Source organism: Podarcis pityusensis, assembly GCF_964106645.2.
Source record: "Podarcis pityusensis genome assembly, chromosome: W".
Classification (NCBI taxonomy): Eukaryota; Metazoa; Chordata; class Lepidosauria; order Squamata; family Lacertidae; genus Podarcis; species Podarcis pityusensis.
This window is the reverse complement of record NC_138045.1, coordinates 32,929,166-32,947,413: the sequence shown is the minus strand read 5'-3', so window position 1 is coordinate 32,947,413 and position 18,248 is coordinate 32,929,166. Positions and strand designations below refer to the sequence as shown.

At 49.5% G+C, this 18,248-nt stretch overlaps 1 protein-coding gene across 1 annotated transcript in view; it reads right to left on the bottom strand.

Moving 5' to 3' along the window:
* Nucleotides 1-3,045: 3,045 nt before the first annotated feature.
* The window catches only part of LOC308467658 (steroidogenic factor 1-like), a gene marked incomplete at its 3' end in the record, with an annotated part of 53,894 nt that continues 38,691 nt past the window's right edge, over nucleotides 3,046-18,248 (bottom strand). The window contains exons 3-5 of the mRNA XM_080989383.1: nucleotides 8,583-9,228; nucleotides 5,196-5,286; nucleotides 3,046-3,072 (exon numbers count right to left, since the gene is read on the bottom strand). Coding sequence (XP_080845509.1) covers nucleotides 3,046-3,072; nucleotides 5,196-5,286; nucleotides 8,583-9,228 — 764 coding nt within the window. The remainder of the gene's footprint in view (nucleotides 3,073-5,195; nucleotides 5,287-8,582; nucleotides 9,229-18,248) is intronic.

Below are 18,248 nucleotides of genomic sequence, written 5' to 3'. Positions count from 1 at the left end.
TAGTTTGTCTGCCTCCCTCTCACTGAAGACGTTGCTCAGGTCGGCGTATTGTTGGGGAACCTTCCCCTTCTCTGTTACTTCCGTCCCTGCTAGAGTGGCTCTGGCCCCTCCTTGAGCCTCCCGCTCTTTGCAGTGTTCTAGACAATGTGCTGACCCAAAGGAGACCACTCTCTGATGCCAGCCCACTAGCGGATCATGTAACGCTAGCCAGCTCATCCCCAAAATAATGGGAGCTCCTCCCAAGGTAGCCACATTAAACGCTATTAGCTCAGTGTGTCTTGCTACCCTCATTATCATTGGGACGGTCTGCTGGCTGACTTCTCCTCCCAGCAGCTCCCTTCCATCGATCGTGGTCACCTGCAAAGGGTTACTTAAAGGGATAGTCTGTATCTGGTGCTCAGCAGCAAACTCCTTACTCATGAAATTGCAGGAGCTGCCTGAGTCCAATAGCGCCTTTATCTTTAGTGGGTGTCCGTTAGGCAGCTCTAGTAACACCTCTATCACTAGGGCGGGTTTAGGAGGTTCCGGCGTGGGCACTTTCACTGCTCTTTGGCCTGGCTGCTGTGCCCTGACGGTGGCAGCCAGGCGTTGGCTTTTACTTGCTCCGGTACCTTTTCCTCCCTCTCCCCAACAGCTCCCGCCATTCCTTGCCATTCCTTTCTTTGGGGGCAGACTCTGGCAAAATGACCTGGCTGTTGGCAGAGATAACATTTCTTGGCGCCCTTCCCCTCCTTCTTCCGCTCTTCACTGGGCTTTGAAACTGCGCGCGCGCGCGCTGTTCCAATTTCCATCGGCTCTCCCGGCGGGAACGGTGGCTCTGGAATCTCTGGAATGCGAAGCTCCCTCCAACGTTCCCCCTTCCCTTCCCGCCTCTCCAAGGCTCTCGCCTCTTGGCGCGCTCCTATGGTCAGCGCTGATTTGGTCAGCTGGTCCATAGACTCCGCCCTGGGCGCCCGGGAAAGTTTGTCTTTCACAGCCGAAGAAAGCCCTTCTTCAAAGAGCATTTGAATGGGTTCCGCCGATAGATCCCACCCCAATTTATGGATCAACATGGTAAACTCAGTCCAGTACTCACGAACAGATCGGCTCCCCTGTTTGCACACCATTAACTGTCTGCGTACCACTCCCTGCTCAATATCGCTGGAAAACATCAGATCCATGGCACGAAAAAACTTCCTCGTGTCCTTCAGGATGTCATTATTCGTTGCCATCAGGGGCCTCACCCAGTCTTTCGCCCCCTTTTCGAGATGCCCAATCACAAAAGCCACCCGCGATTCCTCGTCGGGAAAGTCATCAAACTGCAGATTAAGGGCATATTGCATCTCTGTCCTAAAGGCATGATAGTTCTTGGGCTCCCCCCCCCCCGAACTTCTGTACCAATCCTGGCAACTTTCTGGCGAGCGGGGTGGTTTTCCCCTTCTCTGCATCTTGAGCCCTCCTCTCCTCGAGCCTCGCCGTCTTCAGCGCTAGCTGGACCTCCAACGCCCGGTACCTTTCTTCCAGGCTTGGACCCGCTCCAGCTCCTGCTTCTCCGGTTCCGGCTGGGTTGCTCATGATGCCTTCTCCTGCACAAGCTGCTCACGGAGACTGTCGGAATGCTGTGATGGGACGATGAGCTGCTTGTGTGTAAAATCCAAGTCCCTCAGAGTTTGGTCAAGTTTGCAAACCTCTGTCTGTAACGGAGCCCCTTAAACATGGCTCCGTCAGTCGCTAGCAGATTCCGACAGTGGTTGCTTTCGGAATCGCTTCCAACATAAAAGCTCCTTAACGGAAACACGTCTTCTGGACTCTCTGCGTGACAGTTTCCGGCGAGGAGTGGGTGTCCCTACAGGAGGTCCTGAAACCTCCCCACTGTTTTCGCTGGAAGTGTCTCTGAGCCATCCCTCCAGCTCACTTTCCCTCAGCTCACCTCCTCTCCCCCTACTGGTTCCCTCTTCAGCTGCTGAGTCTCTCCCAACCTGTGTGAGCCCTTTCACCTCCCTTCCTTCCGATGGCAGTTCCCTGACAGTTCCCCTCCCCCTGTTTTTTTCCAGAAAAAATAGAAATTTTGGGAAAATTGAAAAAATGTTCAGTGTGGAGTAGTTTTACAAATTGCATGAAATGCAATGTATGTAAAAGTATTATGCTTGCAATGAAACAGGTAACCACCCCACTTTCCCTCAAAAGCAACAAAAAAAAGCAAGAAACCATCAACATAAAAAATAATCAGATTTGCCCCTTAGCACCAACAGCAAATGAAGTTAAGGTCCACCTCAATATTTAAGCTCCATAGAAGGTCTACCCTTTGAGTAGTGCTTAAAAAAGAAAAGAAACAGAAGACACAACATATACATGCAGTTTCTTCTATCTCATTGTCTGAACTACTGCTATCATTTCCATTTCTTCTTCCTCTTTGTCATTTTTCTCATGGACTTCTAAAAAACAGCTTTCAATTTTTTTGCATGCCAGGCCCAGAAGTGTTGCACTAAGGCTCAAACTCTGTTTGAAAGGAAAAGGAGTGTGTGGGGTTTTTTAAATTGAATTTGTTATTATATATTATAAACTGCATGATAGTAAGACAGCTTCTAAACAGTTAACAAAAATATACAACAGAACATTAAAATGATTGATAAAACACAGTTAAAAGCAGGTATTTAAGAGTATTCAAAAGATGATTAAAGTCAGCAGTGGTTAAAAGGAAGTAAATCGCATGCAGCTTCTATGTGTTCAGATGGGCTGTTTACAACAGCCCTAACGAAAATGTTTTGAGCAGTTGCCGGAAAGAGTACAGTGAGAGCACCTGCCTCATGGTGTCAGTGGGGGGGGAATTGAAAAATTGGGGGGGGGGGACCAAGCTTTTTTCTGTTTTTTCCCAAAGCCATTTTTTTCAAGAAAAAATGAAAAAAAAAGTGTAGAATATTCAAACTATATTAAACTATTTTTAAAAAAAAAATCCGGGGGAAAAGAGTTTTGGGGAAAAACAGAAAAAAACCTGGGGGTTTTTTTCCAATTTTTCCGGGGGGTTTTCCAGGCCTTCCCATCTCTAGGTATCAGGGTGGTTATAGGTTATCCCACTTTCAGGACGGTTTGCCCCTGCAAAAGTTTCAGGGAGCACAACTGGTGCAGGCCCCATAACTTCCTGCTGAAATCCTATAACATTTCATACCAGAAATGTGAGGGCTATTGTGTGGAGCAGTGGGCTGGGGCGTCTTTTCATTCAGCATCTGTTGCACAAGAGTTGCTCCTTCAGATAGCAATAGCACAATAACACTGCAGAACAACTAATAAAGCAGAATGATATTTGGACAGTCTGGTGCAACTCCACCATGAACGAGCTCTTATTGTGTCAGTGAAATGCTGCAAAATAGAACCCACACACCAGTCTGGAGGGAGAGCCCAGACGCTGCAATTGTCCAATCTATCGGCAGGAGGCGGGGAGTGGGGTGGAGGGGGTCTTTGCTTCTACCACCAAGGCACTTTCCTGCCCTCTCCAATTATTTCAGAGTCACTTTTGCAAAACATTTTCCATCTCCCACAGTTTGAACACAACACCACTCCCCGCCCCCGTGTTGTCTCATCAATTCACAGCACTGATCACTTGCACAGTACTAATATCTTCAAATGTTTTATCTTTTTTTTATTACAGTGGACACTCGGGTTGCAAACGTGATCTGTGCGGGAAGCACGTTCACAACCCGCAGCATCCACAACCCGCAGCACCGTGTCTGCGCACGCATGGGTCGCAATTCGGCACTTCTGCACATGCGCAAAGCGCAATTTAGTGCTTCTGCACAAGTGCTGAAACCCAGAAATAACCTGTTCCGGTACTTCCAGGTTCGGCGCGGTGCGCAACCTGAAGCGTCTGCAACCCGAGGTATGACTGTATTATTAGCATTAGCATTAGCATTAGCATTAGCATTAGCATTAGCATTTATATCCCAGCTTTCCCCCCCAAGGAGCTCAAAGTGCTGTACATGGTTTTCTCCCCTTCCTCATTCAATTCCCACGACAACCCTGTGAGGTGGGTTAGGCTGAGAGAGGCAGTGAATGGACCAAGGTCACATCCAGTGAGCTTCATGGCAGCCAGGTGGGGATTTGAACCCTGGTCTCTCCCAGGTCTTAGTCTGACACTCTTAATGACTACACCACACTGGTTCTTCCTTGTAGCCAGCCTCAGATTTCTCCATCCACACCCTGCTGGCCATTCAAATACAAATCACAAGACCTCAGCCCAGATCAAGCCACAGCACCCATCCCGTCAGAGTCCCATTGCTTGGAGCCACCCTCAAGCCTCCCATCACCAGGAGAAATCCATCTCTAGATAATTTATTAAATTATAGGTTGTCACTGGAAGAGGACAGAAGAGCCCAAACCCAGGAAAAACCCCAGGAGCAATCTATTCCACCTCCCTGCCCAGAGGTGAGGGCCTAAGGCACGCCCCCTATCGGTGACCCCGGGGGAGTTCCTAGTTGATGTGCATCAGCAGGACTCCCCCTACTGGTGGTTAACCCTTCCCGGACTTCAAGCGGATGGGCTGAAGCCAGATATAGTCGGTTAGGACCAATGCCTAAGCCAATACTGTTCATCACCTGTAACCAATAAAGTTGTGGCCTTATTTAGCCCATTAACCTTAATAATTGTGTCATGTGTCTTTATTTCCACTGGGGGGGGGCAGGAACTCGCCACGCAAGCAGGACATTTGCGGGGTGTGTGTGTTAGCAGTTCTCTCCCACTGTTGAGCCCCAGGCAACTAGTATTCACTCTGGAGGTGCCATCATGACTAGTAGCCACTGTTCACCTTACACCCCACGCATTTGCCTAACCCTCCTTTTACTGTTATATCACATTTATATTCTACCTTGGCCTCCCCTCTATTTTATCCTCAAAACTACCGGTATGCTGTGAGGTACACACTGGTGTTAAGTTCGTTATCATTTCAGGACAGACTGCTAAGAGAATTTTGCTCCCAATCTACTGTTAACTTTTTCCTAGTCTGACACTCTAACCATTGAGCTCTGCACGTGCTCAAAGCAGGCCTCGCTTCAGCCAGCTCCAGCCACAGTTCAACCTTCCTCCTCACCACCCACCCCCACCCCCGGGACCAAACAAAGCAACCGCTGGAAACATGTCCAAGTCGGGGAGATGTAGGTCGTGGGAAGCCATTTCCTCTCAGGGTTCATCCCCCGCCCCGCGAAAAGCAACAGCCCCCCCCTCACCTCCAGCTCTTTGAAGAAGATGCAGCTGCGTGCCCACTCCACGATGGCGAAGAGGGTCTGATCTGCCATCTTACACATGAGGCCAAAGGCGCTGAGCTTGGGAAAAAATCTTGGAGAAAATAAAGGATGGAGAAAAGAGACTGAGGACGAAACCGAATTCACAGGAGATCTTAAAAGAGATAAAGCTACATCAAGTACAATATATGAAACTGACAAATCAGGAAATAGAATGGAAGATTAAACAGATGAGACAAAAGACATTTGAATCAGCGAACAAGTGTGGGAAACTGCTGGCATGGCAAATGAAAAAAAGACAAAAACTTAATACTATTACGAATTTGGTAGTAGAGGGAAAGAACATACAGAACCCTGCGGAGATTAGAAAGTGTTTTCAGAAGTATTTTAAACAGTTATACACGCAGGAGACTCAGGAAGAAATAGATATTGATCGGTTTTTGAGAACAAATGGATTACAAAAAATCTCTCAAGAGAGTAAATCAATGCTAAATTGTATAATAACTGACCAAGAGGTGGAAGGAGCCATTCAGAATATGAAATTGGGCAAATCTCCAGGGCCAGATGGTTTGACTGCAAAGTACTATAAATCTTTGAAAGAATGGTTAATACAACCTTTGAAAGAAGTTTGCAATGAAATATTAGGGGGGGGGGGGGGAAAGGCACCCGAGTCGTGGAAAGAAGCTTATATTACACTTATACCGAAAACAGAAGCGGAAAAGACACAGCTTAAGAACTACCGTCCCATATCTCTACTTAATGTGGATTACAAAATTTTTGCGGAAATTATGGCTAAAAGACTGAAAAAGGTATTGGTGGAAGAAATTCATAAGGACCAAGCGGGCTTTCTCCCGGGGAGGCATTTGTCAGATAATACAAGGAATATAATTAGCATTTTAGAAAAATTACAAGTTAATATTAACACTAAAGCAGTTCTAATATTTGTGGATGCGGAGAAAGCCTTTGATAATATTTCTTGGAGTTTTATGAAGAAAATTTTACAGGGAATGGGGGTAGGCCAAGGTTTTGAAAACGGTATAGGTGCAATTTACTCAGAACAAAAAGCTAAGTTGATTGTTAACAACGTAGTTACAGAAGAGTTTAAGATTGAGAAAGGAACAAGACAGGGTTGCCCAATCTCCCCATTGCTTTTTATATCGGTCCTGGAGGTTTTGCTTAACATGATCAGGAAAGACCAATTGGTTAAAGGTATACAACTCGGAGCTAAACAGTATAAATTGAAAGCTTTTGCTGATGATTTGGTTTTGACATTACAGGAGCCAGAATCCAGTACCAAAAGAGTATTGCAATTAATTCAAGAATTTGGTCAAGTAGCAGGATTTAAGTTGAATAAGGTGAAAACCAAGGTGTTAGAGAAAAATCTTACAGAGATTGAGAAAGAGAGGTTTCAGAAGGAGACAGGATTAATATTGGTTAAGAAAGTGAAATATCTAGGGGTTCATATGACTGCTAAAAATGTGAATTTATTTAAAGATAATTATGAAAAATGCTGGATGGAAGTGAAAAAGGATTTGGAAATATGGTCAAAATTGAAGTTATCATTGTTGGGCTGAATTGCTGTGATAAAGATGAATGTACTGCCTAGGATGTTGTTTTTGTTTTAAACATTGCAAATTTTGGACAAGATGGACTGTTTCAAGAAATGGCAGAGAGATATTTCGAGATTTGTCTGGCAGGGCAAGAAGCCCAGAATAAAATTTAAGATTTTAACTGATGCTAAAGAAAGAGGTGGATTTGCCCTGCCAGATCTTAAACTTTATTATGAATCAGCCGCATTCTGCTGGCTGAAAGATTGGCTGCTTCTTGAAAACACGGACATTTTGGATCTAGAAGGTTTTAACAATGTCTTTGGATGGCATGCATATTTATGGTATGACAAGGTTAAAGCACATAAGGCCTTTAAGAACCATATTGTTAGGAAAGCATTGTTTAATGTCTGGGTGAGATATAAGGATTTGTTGGAAAGTAAAACACCAAGGTGGCTGTCACCAATAGAGGCTAAGGCTCTGAAAAAAAATCAATATGGAGACAAATTGGCCAAATTACTGTGAAATTTTAGAACAAGATGGAGATAGATTAAAGCTGCAGAGCTTTGACAAATTAAAAACTAAAGTTTGAGACTGGCTTCATTATTATCAAATAAGGGAGGCTTATAATTTAGATAAGAAGATTGGTTTCCAGGAGGAAAAATCAAAATTGGAAACAGAATTGTTAGATCCTAAAACTAAGAATTTATCAAGAATGTATAACTTGCTGTTGAAATGGAATACACAGGATGAAACGGTTAAATCTGTTATGATTAAATGGGCACAAGATTTTGGACATAACATTATGTTTGCTGACTGGGAACAGTTATGGACCACAGGTATGAAATTTACGGCTTGTAATGCCTTAAGAGAAAATATAATGAAAATGATTTACAGGTGGTACTTAACCCCAGCCAAGCTAGCAAAAATCTACCATTTGTCAGATAGTAAATGTTGGAAATGTAAAGAGACTGAGGGCACATTTTTTCACCTTTGGTGGACATGCCCAAGGATTAAGGCTTTCTGGGAAATGATATATAATGAATTGAAAAAGGTATTTAAATATACCTTTCTGAAGAAACCAGAGGCCTTTCTTCTGGGCATGGTCGGCCAATTGGTGTGAAGGGAGGATAGAACTTTTTTTATGTATGCTACAACAGCAGCAAGAATACTCATCGGAAAGTACTGGAAGACACAAGAATTACCCACCCGAGAAGAATGGCAGATGAAAGTGATGGACTACATGGAATTGGCTGAGATGACTGGCAGAATTCGAGACCAGGGAGAAGGGTCGATGGAAGAAGATTGGAAAAAAATTAAAATATACCTTCAAAAATATTGTAATATAAAAGACTGTTAGAAAGATGTTGGAAAAAGAAAATTAGGTCGTTTTGGTAGATATGATATAAAGGATTAAGCAAAAATGAGTTGATGAAATTGATGAAACAGAGGATGTTTAATTACATTATTTTAAATTAAAATACGTAAATGAAAATAAGGTTAGAAGGATTTGCTGGAAATACGATCTGAACTAGAATACAAAATTGGGAGGTGAGAGGAGGTCATGGAAATAAGTAAAGGGAAAAGGTTATGTAAAGGTTTAATCTGTTTTTGTTCTATTCTAACTCAATGCATTTTTATATTTTTTGTTTCGTCTTCTCTTTTATTCTATTTTATTGTTCACTTTTTTCTTGTTATTTCTCGCTTTGTTATGCTTAATTTTTTCTTTGTATTTTGTATTGTTTTTCTTTTTTCTTTTTGTAATTTTAAACTTGGAATAAATATCATTTAAAAATAAAAATAAAAATAAAAAAAGGCGCTGAACTTGTTGTGGAGGCCCTTGCTCTGCTCCTCCTGCAGGCAGGACAGGATGCAGGCCTTGACTTGCGCCTCGTCGGGCTCCTGCTCCAGCACCTTCATGATCACGTCGGGCATGTCGGCCCCAGTGGCTGGGGAGCCGCCGCTGGGGTAGACCTCTGGGTAGGGGTACGGCGGGGCTGCCTCGTTTGGATGCATCACGTATGGGTCCGGGAACTCGGACTTGATGGCCCAGCTGGCGAAGGGCGGGTAGTGGTAACCCGAGAGCAGCCTGTGACCCGAGGGCACCGGCATGGCCAGTGCGGGCATCCCATAGGAGCTGCACTCATAGTCGATGGGCGTCATGGCAGTGGAGCTGCTTATCCCGCTGCCACCGCCACCGCTGCCACTGCTGGAGCTGCTGCTGCTGGGCGGGGGTAGCCCCTTTGCCACCTCAGGCTGGTGGTGTTGGCTCAGGCCGTGCAGCAAGGCTGACAGCCCGCCGGACTCCTCCGCCGCCTGCACCGGGGAAACGATGGGCGGCTGGGCCGCCGTCTCCAGTTTGAAGCTGTTGGCGTGGATCAGCGCCTTCTTCTGCTGTTTCATGGCTCGGTCCTGCTTGTACACGGGCCTGAACCTGTTCCAGCCACCCCGCATGCGGTTGGCACGCACGGCTGGAGGGAGGAGGGAGGGAGGAGAAGAAGGGGCCAAGGGAGAGAAAGCGGGGAAAAGGCGTCAGACAAAATCCGGCCAGGAAGTCCCAGTGTTATGTATTGAAGTTCTCCCCTGGCCAACAGGGGTATTGTGTATATAGTTTTCACTCAGGTCCACATAAGTTAATTTAGGCGGGAAACCCTGGGCTGTTGTTGTTACAGTGTTGACAGCCGGCTGCCTATAAAAGCAGGCCGGCTGAGCTGTTTGCTGTTCAGTTCAGTTCCAGCTTACTTATAAAGAACTACTTGGAGAAATCTCTGTGTTGTCTGCTATGTCCACCCACTATTTAATACTGGCGACGGAGATGGGATCAGATGGACATCAGAGCACAGCCACATTTGGACACTCACTGAGCAAAATCACTGAACAGAACCCAATTCAGAGCTGACCATACTGGCTAGAGCACTGTGTTCCATCCATCGCCCACCACGTCGGCATCGGAACCATGGCTTCACTCGTGCCTCTACTGCCATTTGCCCCAGCCTCTGAATCATGGGACTCCTATCTTGCTCGGTTCGGCTGCTGCCTCCAAGCAAACGAGCTGACGGAAGGGTCAGAGGAGCGTAAGTGGGGCCTATTCCTCAGCCTCTGCGAGCCCGAGGTGTTCGAGACGGCCCAAGTTTTGGTCGCGCCACTAGCAGTCCAGGCAGCGCCATGGGACGTGCTAAAAGAGAAGCTAAAAAACACCTACGCCCCGAAGCCATCCAAAATTGCTGTCATAGTGGCATAGTGATTAGTTTACTAGGACCTGGGAGAGACCTGGGTTCAAATCCTCCCACTCGGCCTCGAAGCTCCCTGGGTGTGGCATTAGAGGCCAGCCCATAGAAACCAACTCCTAAGGGTCGAGGTCCCTTTGCCCACCCCCTAACAAAATATTTGAGGGGGACAGTCCCCCCCCCGGTTGATGGGCATTGCTACTCAAGTGATGTGATGTGTGTGCAGGAAGGGGCTTACCTGCCCTCCCACAATATTTCATACAAGTTTGCCCCCTGGACCAGTCACTGCTTGTCACCCTAGCCTACCTCACAGGGTTGTCGTTGGGATTAGATTGCGCCACTCTGGATGCTACATGGATGTCACATTGAGCTTCTCCGAGGAAAAGAGGAGATATAAATGCAAGTAATGAATGAAAAAATAGCATCCAACCAGGGAGTTGTGTTGGAATGTGTGCCCCTCCTTCTCTTTCGTTCCCTTTTTCATGCACCCATTTGCTCCACGCAGAATAATAGAAGAACATAAGAACGTGGGGCAGTTGCCTTTTGCCAAGTCAGAGACTCCTGGTCTATAGAGCTCGGAATTGTCTACACTGACTGGCAGCATCTCCTCATGAGTCTTCTCCCAGCCCTGGTTCCTGGAGATGTCCCTGGGGACTAAGCCTGGGACCTTCTGAACTATAGCCCTTCTCCCCCCTTCACGGCGACCCCTGGTGGATAAAGCCACGTGAAGGCCAGTCGCAAGGCATCGAAGGGTATGGGCACTCTGCATGCACTCAAAGGCACTGCAATGGCATTGCAAGAGAGTGTTGCGATGGGATTCAATCGGGAAGGGAGAACCCTGTACCTCTGCCACCTTAAGCTCCTTGGAGAACGAGGTGGGATATAAATGCAAACAAAGAAATATTTTGGACTACAACTCCCATCAACCACCATCAGCTGGGGCTGATGGGAATTGTAGCTCAGAAACCTCCAGGATGAGGCCCAAGGTTTCATCACACCTGCTCCGCCAAGGCACAGAACAGAAGAATCTGGCGGACACTGGTGGGGGTTCTAGCTAAGGGTCCATCTAACCCACCGGTATTGTCTGCTGTGCTGGCAGCAGCTCTCCGGCCAAGGGTCCTTTTAAGGGGGGGGGTGCCAGGGATTGAACCTGGAGCCTTTGGCATGCAAAGTGGGGGCACTTCAGCACCGAGCAGATCTCTCCCCCCCCCCCATGGCGCCTGCTATCAGAGGGGTTCCAGCCAGCCAGGTTCTGCACAATGGGCGTGCCCAAGGGACTCCAGTGAGTCGGGACCGTGGCCGAGACACTCGGTACTGCTCAGGATAGGAGGCTATTTCCTTGCAATGGTAGAAAAAACTGAGCACCTGCCGGAATAAATGTCCGGACTGCTGGAAGTTAAACAAGAAACAAATCTTAATATTATTTTTATTCCTTTCCCCTGGGATCTTTGGAAAGGGAAGTGTCCGCTAGGGTTAGAACTTTTTTACAACCTCATGTTCCTGTAGCTTAGTTAGATGAACTTTTGCCTAAAAACAAAGGAATGAACTGTCATTTCCAAACCTTTTGAAAAAAGGTCACCCTGAAATCAATACATCGATTTTTGTATATGTAACTGTATAATGTATTACGCATAGCATGTATACAGGAAAAATAGAGCTTGCAAATTTTCTAATACATGTACAATGTTTCATACATGGTTGTAATGGTTCTAGGGGTTGCTCGTGCGTAAGCCGGTGCAAACACCTGGCTGGATTGCCTGAGTGAACCTTTTCTGTCCGGACAGCCACTCACCCGTGACTGTCTCAATCGCTGGCAGAATCCGTTAGTGGGCGTTTCTTAAACTTCTTCCATCAAAGAAGCTCTTTGACGCCTAGTCTCCTCCTACTTTCTCTGCGCGAAAGCCTTCTGCGCAAGGAGGGCGTAGGCAGCGGAGGACCTCTACTCTCCCCGCTGGTCCCCGGCAAGGAGTCGTGGGACCGCCTCGCCGCTTCCCCCATCTGCCCCCCCTTCTCCACTGGTGCTACGCTGATTCTCTTCCCCAGAAGATGGGCTGCCTCTCCCAATCCCGGGACGCTCTCCGGAATCCCTCTGGATTTTGCTCTCTCCCTCCGGCACTGATGGCAGTTCCCTGACAATGGTTCATCACTTCTATTGCTGAGAATAAATTGAGGATCTTGTGCGACATTGTAATGATTATGATTATGATTATGATTATGATTATGATTATGATTATGATTATGATTATGATTATGATTATATTTATACCCTGCCCATCCAGCTGGGTTTCTCCAACCACAATTGTATATTGCCACAGAAAGAAATATTAAAAATTAAGAAGTTTAGTTGTTTGCCCAAAAATCTTTCCCTATAGACCAATATTTGGATTCTTCTTGAACATTCACCACAGTTTTAGGAAGTTCCAGGCAGCTGTAAAAGTTATAAACAGTTCCATGAAGTTTTTAAAAGTGCTGATAGTTATGAGTAGTAACTTTACATATACAGTGTTTCCAACTTTTCATTTCAGGGCAACCTTTTTCCATAACTGAGAATAATTAGTCCCTTTTTCAGTGTTTTTAAGCAAAAGTGCATCCCATTATGATACAGGAAATTGGTATACCCCTAGTGCCCAAACAAACACACAGACACGCCTTCTTGGCACTGCCTGCTTTCATCCACATGCCGTGGGATATGTGTAGAGGGTGCTTCTGAGCATGTACAAAGTATCTCCCGCACACATACACGAAAACCCTATCTCCACTGGCTTATCACACAGCTCACCCATAAGCATGTCTGAGTCTGTATGTGCAACTGGAGATGGTGAAGGGACAATCACCCTTAACAAAATTTGAAAATTACAATGGGTAGAGCAGGGAAAGGATTAGATTTTAATTATACTCTATAAGAAGAAGAAGAGAAGAGTTTGGATTTGATATCCTGCTTTATCACTACCCTAGGGAGTCTCAAAGCGGCTAACAATCTCTTTTTCCCTTCCTCCCCCACAACAAACACTCTGTGAGGTGAGTGAGGCTGAGAGACTTCAAAGAAGTGTGACTAGCCCAAGGTCACCCAGCAGCTGCATGTGGAGGAGTGGGGAAGCGAACCCGGTTCACCAGATTATGAGTCCACCGCTCTTAACCACTACACCACACTGGCTATATTGCTTAATGTAGGTGTCAGGGCTGCCTCAAGTCTCAGCTCACAAAAGACCAACGCCTTTCTTTTCTTATATACAAAAGTGTTTATTGCAGTTCATTGTTTGCTTCAGATCCGAGGCGCGCAGCCCTACGTCTGTTAGGCTTAGACCGCTGAAGTCCCTTCTGAATCCGTCCCTCCCCTGCACCAGTTTAAGAGGCTTGCGCTGCTCCACCTCTTTCTCTCTTTCCTTTTCCGCAGGGTCTTTCTGCCCGCTGGGGTTTCGCCCCTCCTGGATTCCTCCGATGCGGAATCAGACTGCTCTTGCCCCCTCCTGCGGGCTTTGGGACCTGGCCCCTCCTCCGGGCTCCCTGTACTTCCGCGCGCCTCTACATTTGAACTTGGCGCGCGCCCCCAACCCCTAACTTTCCTTTTGACAGCTACGCTACTCCCTTCACCACTCCCCTCCCCTTCCGGGAGGGTGGCTTGCTCCGACCTCCCTCCTTTCTCTACTGCCGGAGCCGCCTCCCCTGATACACTGGAACCTCCACCCCCTTCGCTGCACTCTGGCGGGGAGGCTGGTCCTGACGCCCAGCTGCCACTTTGGGATCCCCCGCTGGCCCCCTGCTCCTGACACGTCCCCCCTGGGGCTCCCCTGGCCTTGACCACCGGCGCCCCCTTCTGGGAATCCTCTGATTCGCTGGAAAGACTCATGGAATCTCTAGAGTCATTGTCATCCTCTTCCTCGCTGTCCTGGGATTCATCCCCATCGCTCTCCATCTCCTGCCTACCCTGTGCCTCTGTCCCTGAACCCCTGACATCCATCCCCCCCTCGAAGCCCCCCCTTCCCCCCTCCCGCTGCTCGGGCGCAGGTTCCGGGAGCTCCGTTGTAGCGGGGGTAGATGCTGGATACAGTTCATCGACGTCGATCTCCTCTGCTTCCAGTTCAGTGTATGCGTGCTCGAAACCGGGGTCCTCCCCCAACACATCCAAACCCTTCCCTCCCCCTGTTACTTCAGGCGATGCTGCTTGCCAAGGCCCCCTTCGCCACCCCACTTCTGGTTGATCGTCCCACCAATAAGAGCGGTCTGTGTCCACCCCCGAGCACGATCCCCTTGGAGGGCTCGATTCCGGTGTGGTCTCCTCTGCGGAGGAGAACCCCCGGAAGGTGCTGCCTGAAAGTGTGGGCGTAAAAAGCCAGTCGTCAAAATACTCCTCTGGCATGGGCCTGTGTGGGAAGAGTGCATGGAACTCGTCTTTAAGAAGAGGTTCCTCCAGAGCATAATCTGGCACCCAACTGTTGGCGCTGGCCGGGGTACCTTCCCTGGCGAGGAGGTATTCCACTCCCTCCTCCCCCCATCTCGAGTCCAGAATTTCCGTGACCTCGTTGAGTGTCGGGGTCCTCGGTGACTTCCCCCCCCCCCGGTGACTCTCTACGTGGGTCTGGTGCCGTCCCTGGCTGCTGAAATCTGTGTGGGGCCTTGTAGGGTGTAAGCACCGACCTATGAAAGACCGGGTGCATTCGGGAACCTTCTGGGAGGGTCAACCGAAAAGCTACGGGATTGATCCTGCCCTCAACTTGGTATGGCCCTAGCTGTTTGTGTCCTAGCTTCTTCTTAGCTAACGACTTGGCCGGCACCGCCTGGGCTGCTAACCATACCCAGTCCCCCACCTGGATGTCTTCTCCTGCCCTCCTGTGCCTGTCTGCCTGCACTTTGTAGGCGTGTTTAGCTAGTTCCAAGTGCCGTCGTAGCTCCTCGTGGACCTCCTGCAATTCTGCTGCTAAATGCTCAGCTCCCTGCGACTCCCCCTGCGTCGTTGTCTCCAACGCCGGGAAGGTTCTGGGATGTCGCCCATTGTTGGCGAAGAACGGTGTCACCCCCGTTGACGCGTGCTTCGTGTTGTTGTAGGCAAACTCGGCCATCGGTAAGTAGTCCACCCAAGTTGCAGGCTTTTGATTGGCGTAACATCGCAGGTACTGCTGCATGATGGCGTTGACCCTCTCCGCTTGGCCGTTGGTTTGCGGGTGTCTCGCCGACGCTAAGCTGATCTTGACATTCAGGATGCCCAGGAGCTTCTGCCAGAAACTGGAAATGAATTGGCGACCCCGGTCGGACAGGATGGACCGCGGTAAGCCGTGCACCCGGAACACGTGGTCTATGAACAGCTTGGCGGTCTGTTCCGCTGTTGCCACCTTCGCGCAAGGAATGAAGTGCGCCATCTTGGTGAACAGGTCTACAACCACAAGCACCGCCGTCTTGCCCCGCGAACTGGGCAGATCAGTAACAAAGTCCAGCGCCACCCGTTCCCACGGCTGTAGTGGCGTCTCCAGCGGTTCCAGCAATCCCGCTGGCTTCTTGTGCACTGGCTTGGACCTCTGACAAGTGTCACACCTGGCGCCGTAATCCGCGACCTCTCCCCGCATCTGGGGCCACCAAAAGTCTCTGGCTACTAAGTCCGCCGTCTTTTCTTTGCCGAAGTGACCCGCGCTGGGTGCGTCGTGTAACTGCTGTAAAACCTTCGCGCGGAGATCGTCTCCCGGCACGTAGAGAGCACCTTTGCGGGTCAGCAGGCCGTCGCGTATCTGGAATTCGCCGTCCTTTGCTGTCCCTCTTCGCACCTCCTCCATCTTGGATTGTGCGAACGGATCCGTCTGTAGCGCACGTCGTACCGCGTCCAGGTCCACGGCGGCGGAAGCGCACGCCCACGCTTGCGGTGCGAAAATGTGCCTGGCTGCCACTGGTGCCGCTTCCTCGAGATACTGCGGTTTCCTGGAGAGCGCATCCGCTATGACGTTGTTGTCTCCCGGGATATACTCTATCCGGAAATCGAAATCCGCAAAGAACTCCGCCCATCTCATGTGCCTCTGGCTCTGGAGCTTCGCCGTGCGCCAATACTCTAGGTTCTTGTGGTCCGTGCGGACCTGCACGGTGTGCTTGGCTCCGATAAGGAAGTGCCGCCACGCCTTGAAAGCCGCGTGGATGGCCAACAACTCCCTGTCCCAGATGGTGTAGTTCTGTTCCGACTTGCTGAGCTTCCGGGAATAGAAAGCGCAGGGCCTCCAGTTCCCTTGCGGATCTTCCTGCAAGAGGACGGCCCCCACTGCTCTGTCAGATGCGTCAGTCTCAACCCGCATGGGCCTGCCGGGATTCACGTGTAGCAGCTGGTCTTCGGACGCGAAGAGACTCTTAAGTCTCCTGAAGGACTGCTCCGCCTGGTCCGTCCAGGTGAACTTTTTCTTCTTGGAACTGAGGGTGTCCGTGATAGCTGCCGTCTCTTTCGCGAAACCCCTGATGAACTTGCGGTAAAAGTTGGCGAAGCCGACGAACCTCTGGACCTCCTTCCGATTGCGCGGGCTATTCCAGTCCAACACCGCGCGGACTTTGGCGCTGTCCATGGCTACTCCCTTGTCGGACAGCCGGTAGCCCAGGAAATCCACCTCCGTCACGTCGAACTGGCACTTCTCCAGTTTGGCGTAGAGTCTGTGCTCCCGTAGCCTCTGCAGGACCTCCTTTACGTCTCTCTCGTGAGTCTCCTGCGATTCTGAGAAGATCAGAATGTCGTCGAGGAAGCATACGCACTTCTTGTAGAGGAGTCCTGCTAGCACGTGGTGCATGAATGCTTGGAAACAGTGGGAGCCATTTTGGAGACCAAACGGCATAACTCTGTATTCATAGGTGCCCAGCGGCGTGAACATGGCCGTCTTCCACTCGTCACCTTCCCTCATGCGTATTAGATTGTATGCTCCGCGTAGATCCAACTTGGTGAAGATCCTCCCCTTCCTCACCGTCGCGAGCAGGTCGTCAATCTTGGGCATGGGGAAGGCCTTGGGCTTTGTCATCGAGTTGATGGCCCTATAGTCCACAATGAGCCCTTTTTGGGGCGTGTCCTTCTTCTTCACGAAAAACACAGGACTGCCCCCCACGGCCTTGGATTCTCGGATGAATCCCCGCTTCAAATTGTGATCTATGAACTCCCGGAGTTCCTGCATCTCATCTTCAGACATGGAATACAGCTTCGCAGTCGGCAGCGTCGCCCCTGGTAAGAGGTCAATTGCACAGTCGTAGGGCCGGTGGGGTGGTAATTGGTCAGCTTCCTTTTCGCAGAAGACCTCCAAAAACCCCTTGTACTTGTGGGGCACTGCCTGCACCATGCCTAGATGCAACTGTTGCCCTTCCTCCTGGCCCTCCTCCTCCTGGCCGGTCTGGATGCAATGTTGTGCGCAGTAGGACGAGCCAAAGGTGAGCTGCCGCTGGTACCACGCTAATGATGGGCTGTGTCTATCCAGCCAACTCATGCCTAACACTATAGGCGTGTCTGACAGTTGGGTGACATTGAAACTGATGACCTCGCGATGATTCCCAATTTTCAGCAGCATGGGTGGCGTCTGTTGTACCACTTGCCCACCCAGCAACTTTCTGCCATCTACCGTGACGACGTTCAGAGGCAGCGTGGCTGGTAGTAGCGCTATGCGATGCTGCTTGATGAACTGCATCCCCACGAAGTCTGCGTTGCTCCCTGAGTCAATCGTAATGGGGACTTCCAGGGTGAGTCCATTAGGTAGCTGGAGAGTAGCAGTGAGCTGCACCACTGGCTTGGGTGGTAAGGGGTCTGTAGGCTGCAAAAGCGCTGGGGACTGCTTCACTGACTTGCCTGGCGGAGCCCCAGCATCTCTGCTTCCAGCCAGGCATTCTCGTTTCCCTGAAACTGTTCTCCTTGGAACGCTTCCCCTGTTACCGTTGCTAAGGCTGCAGTGTGCTTCTGGAGCCTCTGGGGACACTCTTTAGCCATGTGCTGTGCACTGTCACAGATGTAACACTTCCTGGTCCCTCTAGGAGGCTTCGCCTTGACTGCTCCGGACGCTGAGGCTCCGGCAGCTGGCTGAGCCTTTGCAACACCCAGATCCATTGGTTCCTCCCCTCCCTTCAGCATAGGCGAGGGATTTGTACATCCCAGGTCCCTGGGAAGAAGAAAAGGAGGCGCTCTAGCTGGTGGGCGGACGTGACGCCCCTCCTCACTGTGCCAAGGGCGTTCTTCGTGGCGCACCCCTATCGTGAGTGCCCTCTGCACGACGTCTGCTAGGGTTTGAGGTCTGTCTCCCCTAGCCAGCTCATCTTTTACTGAGCCATGA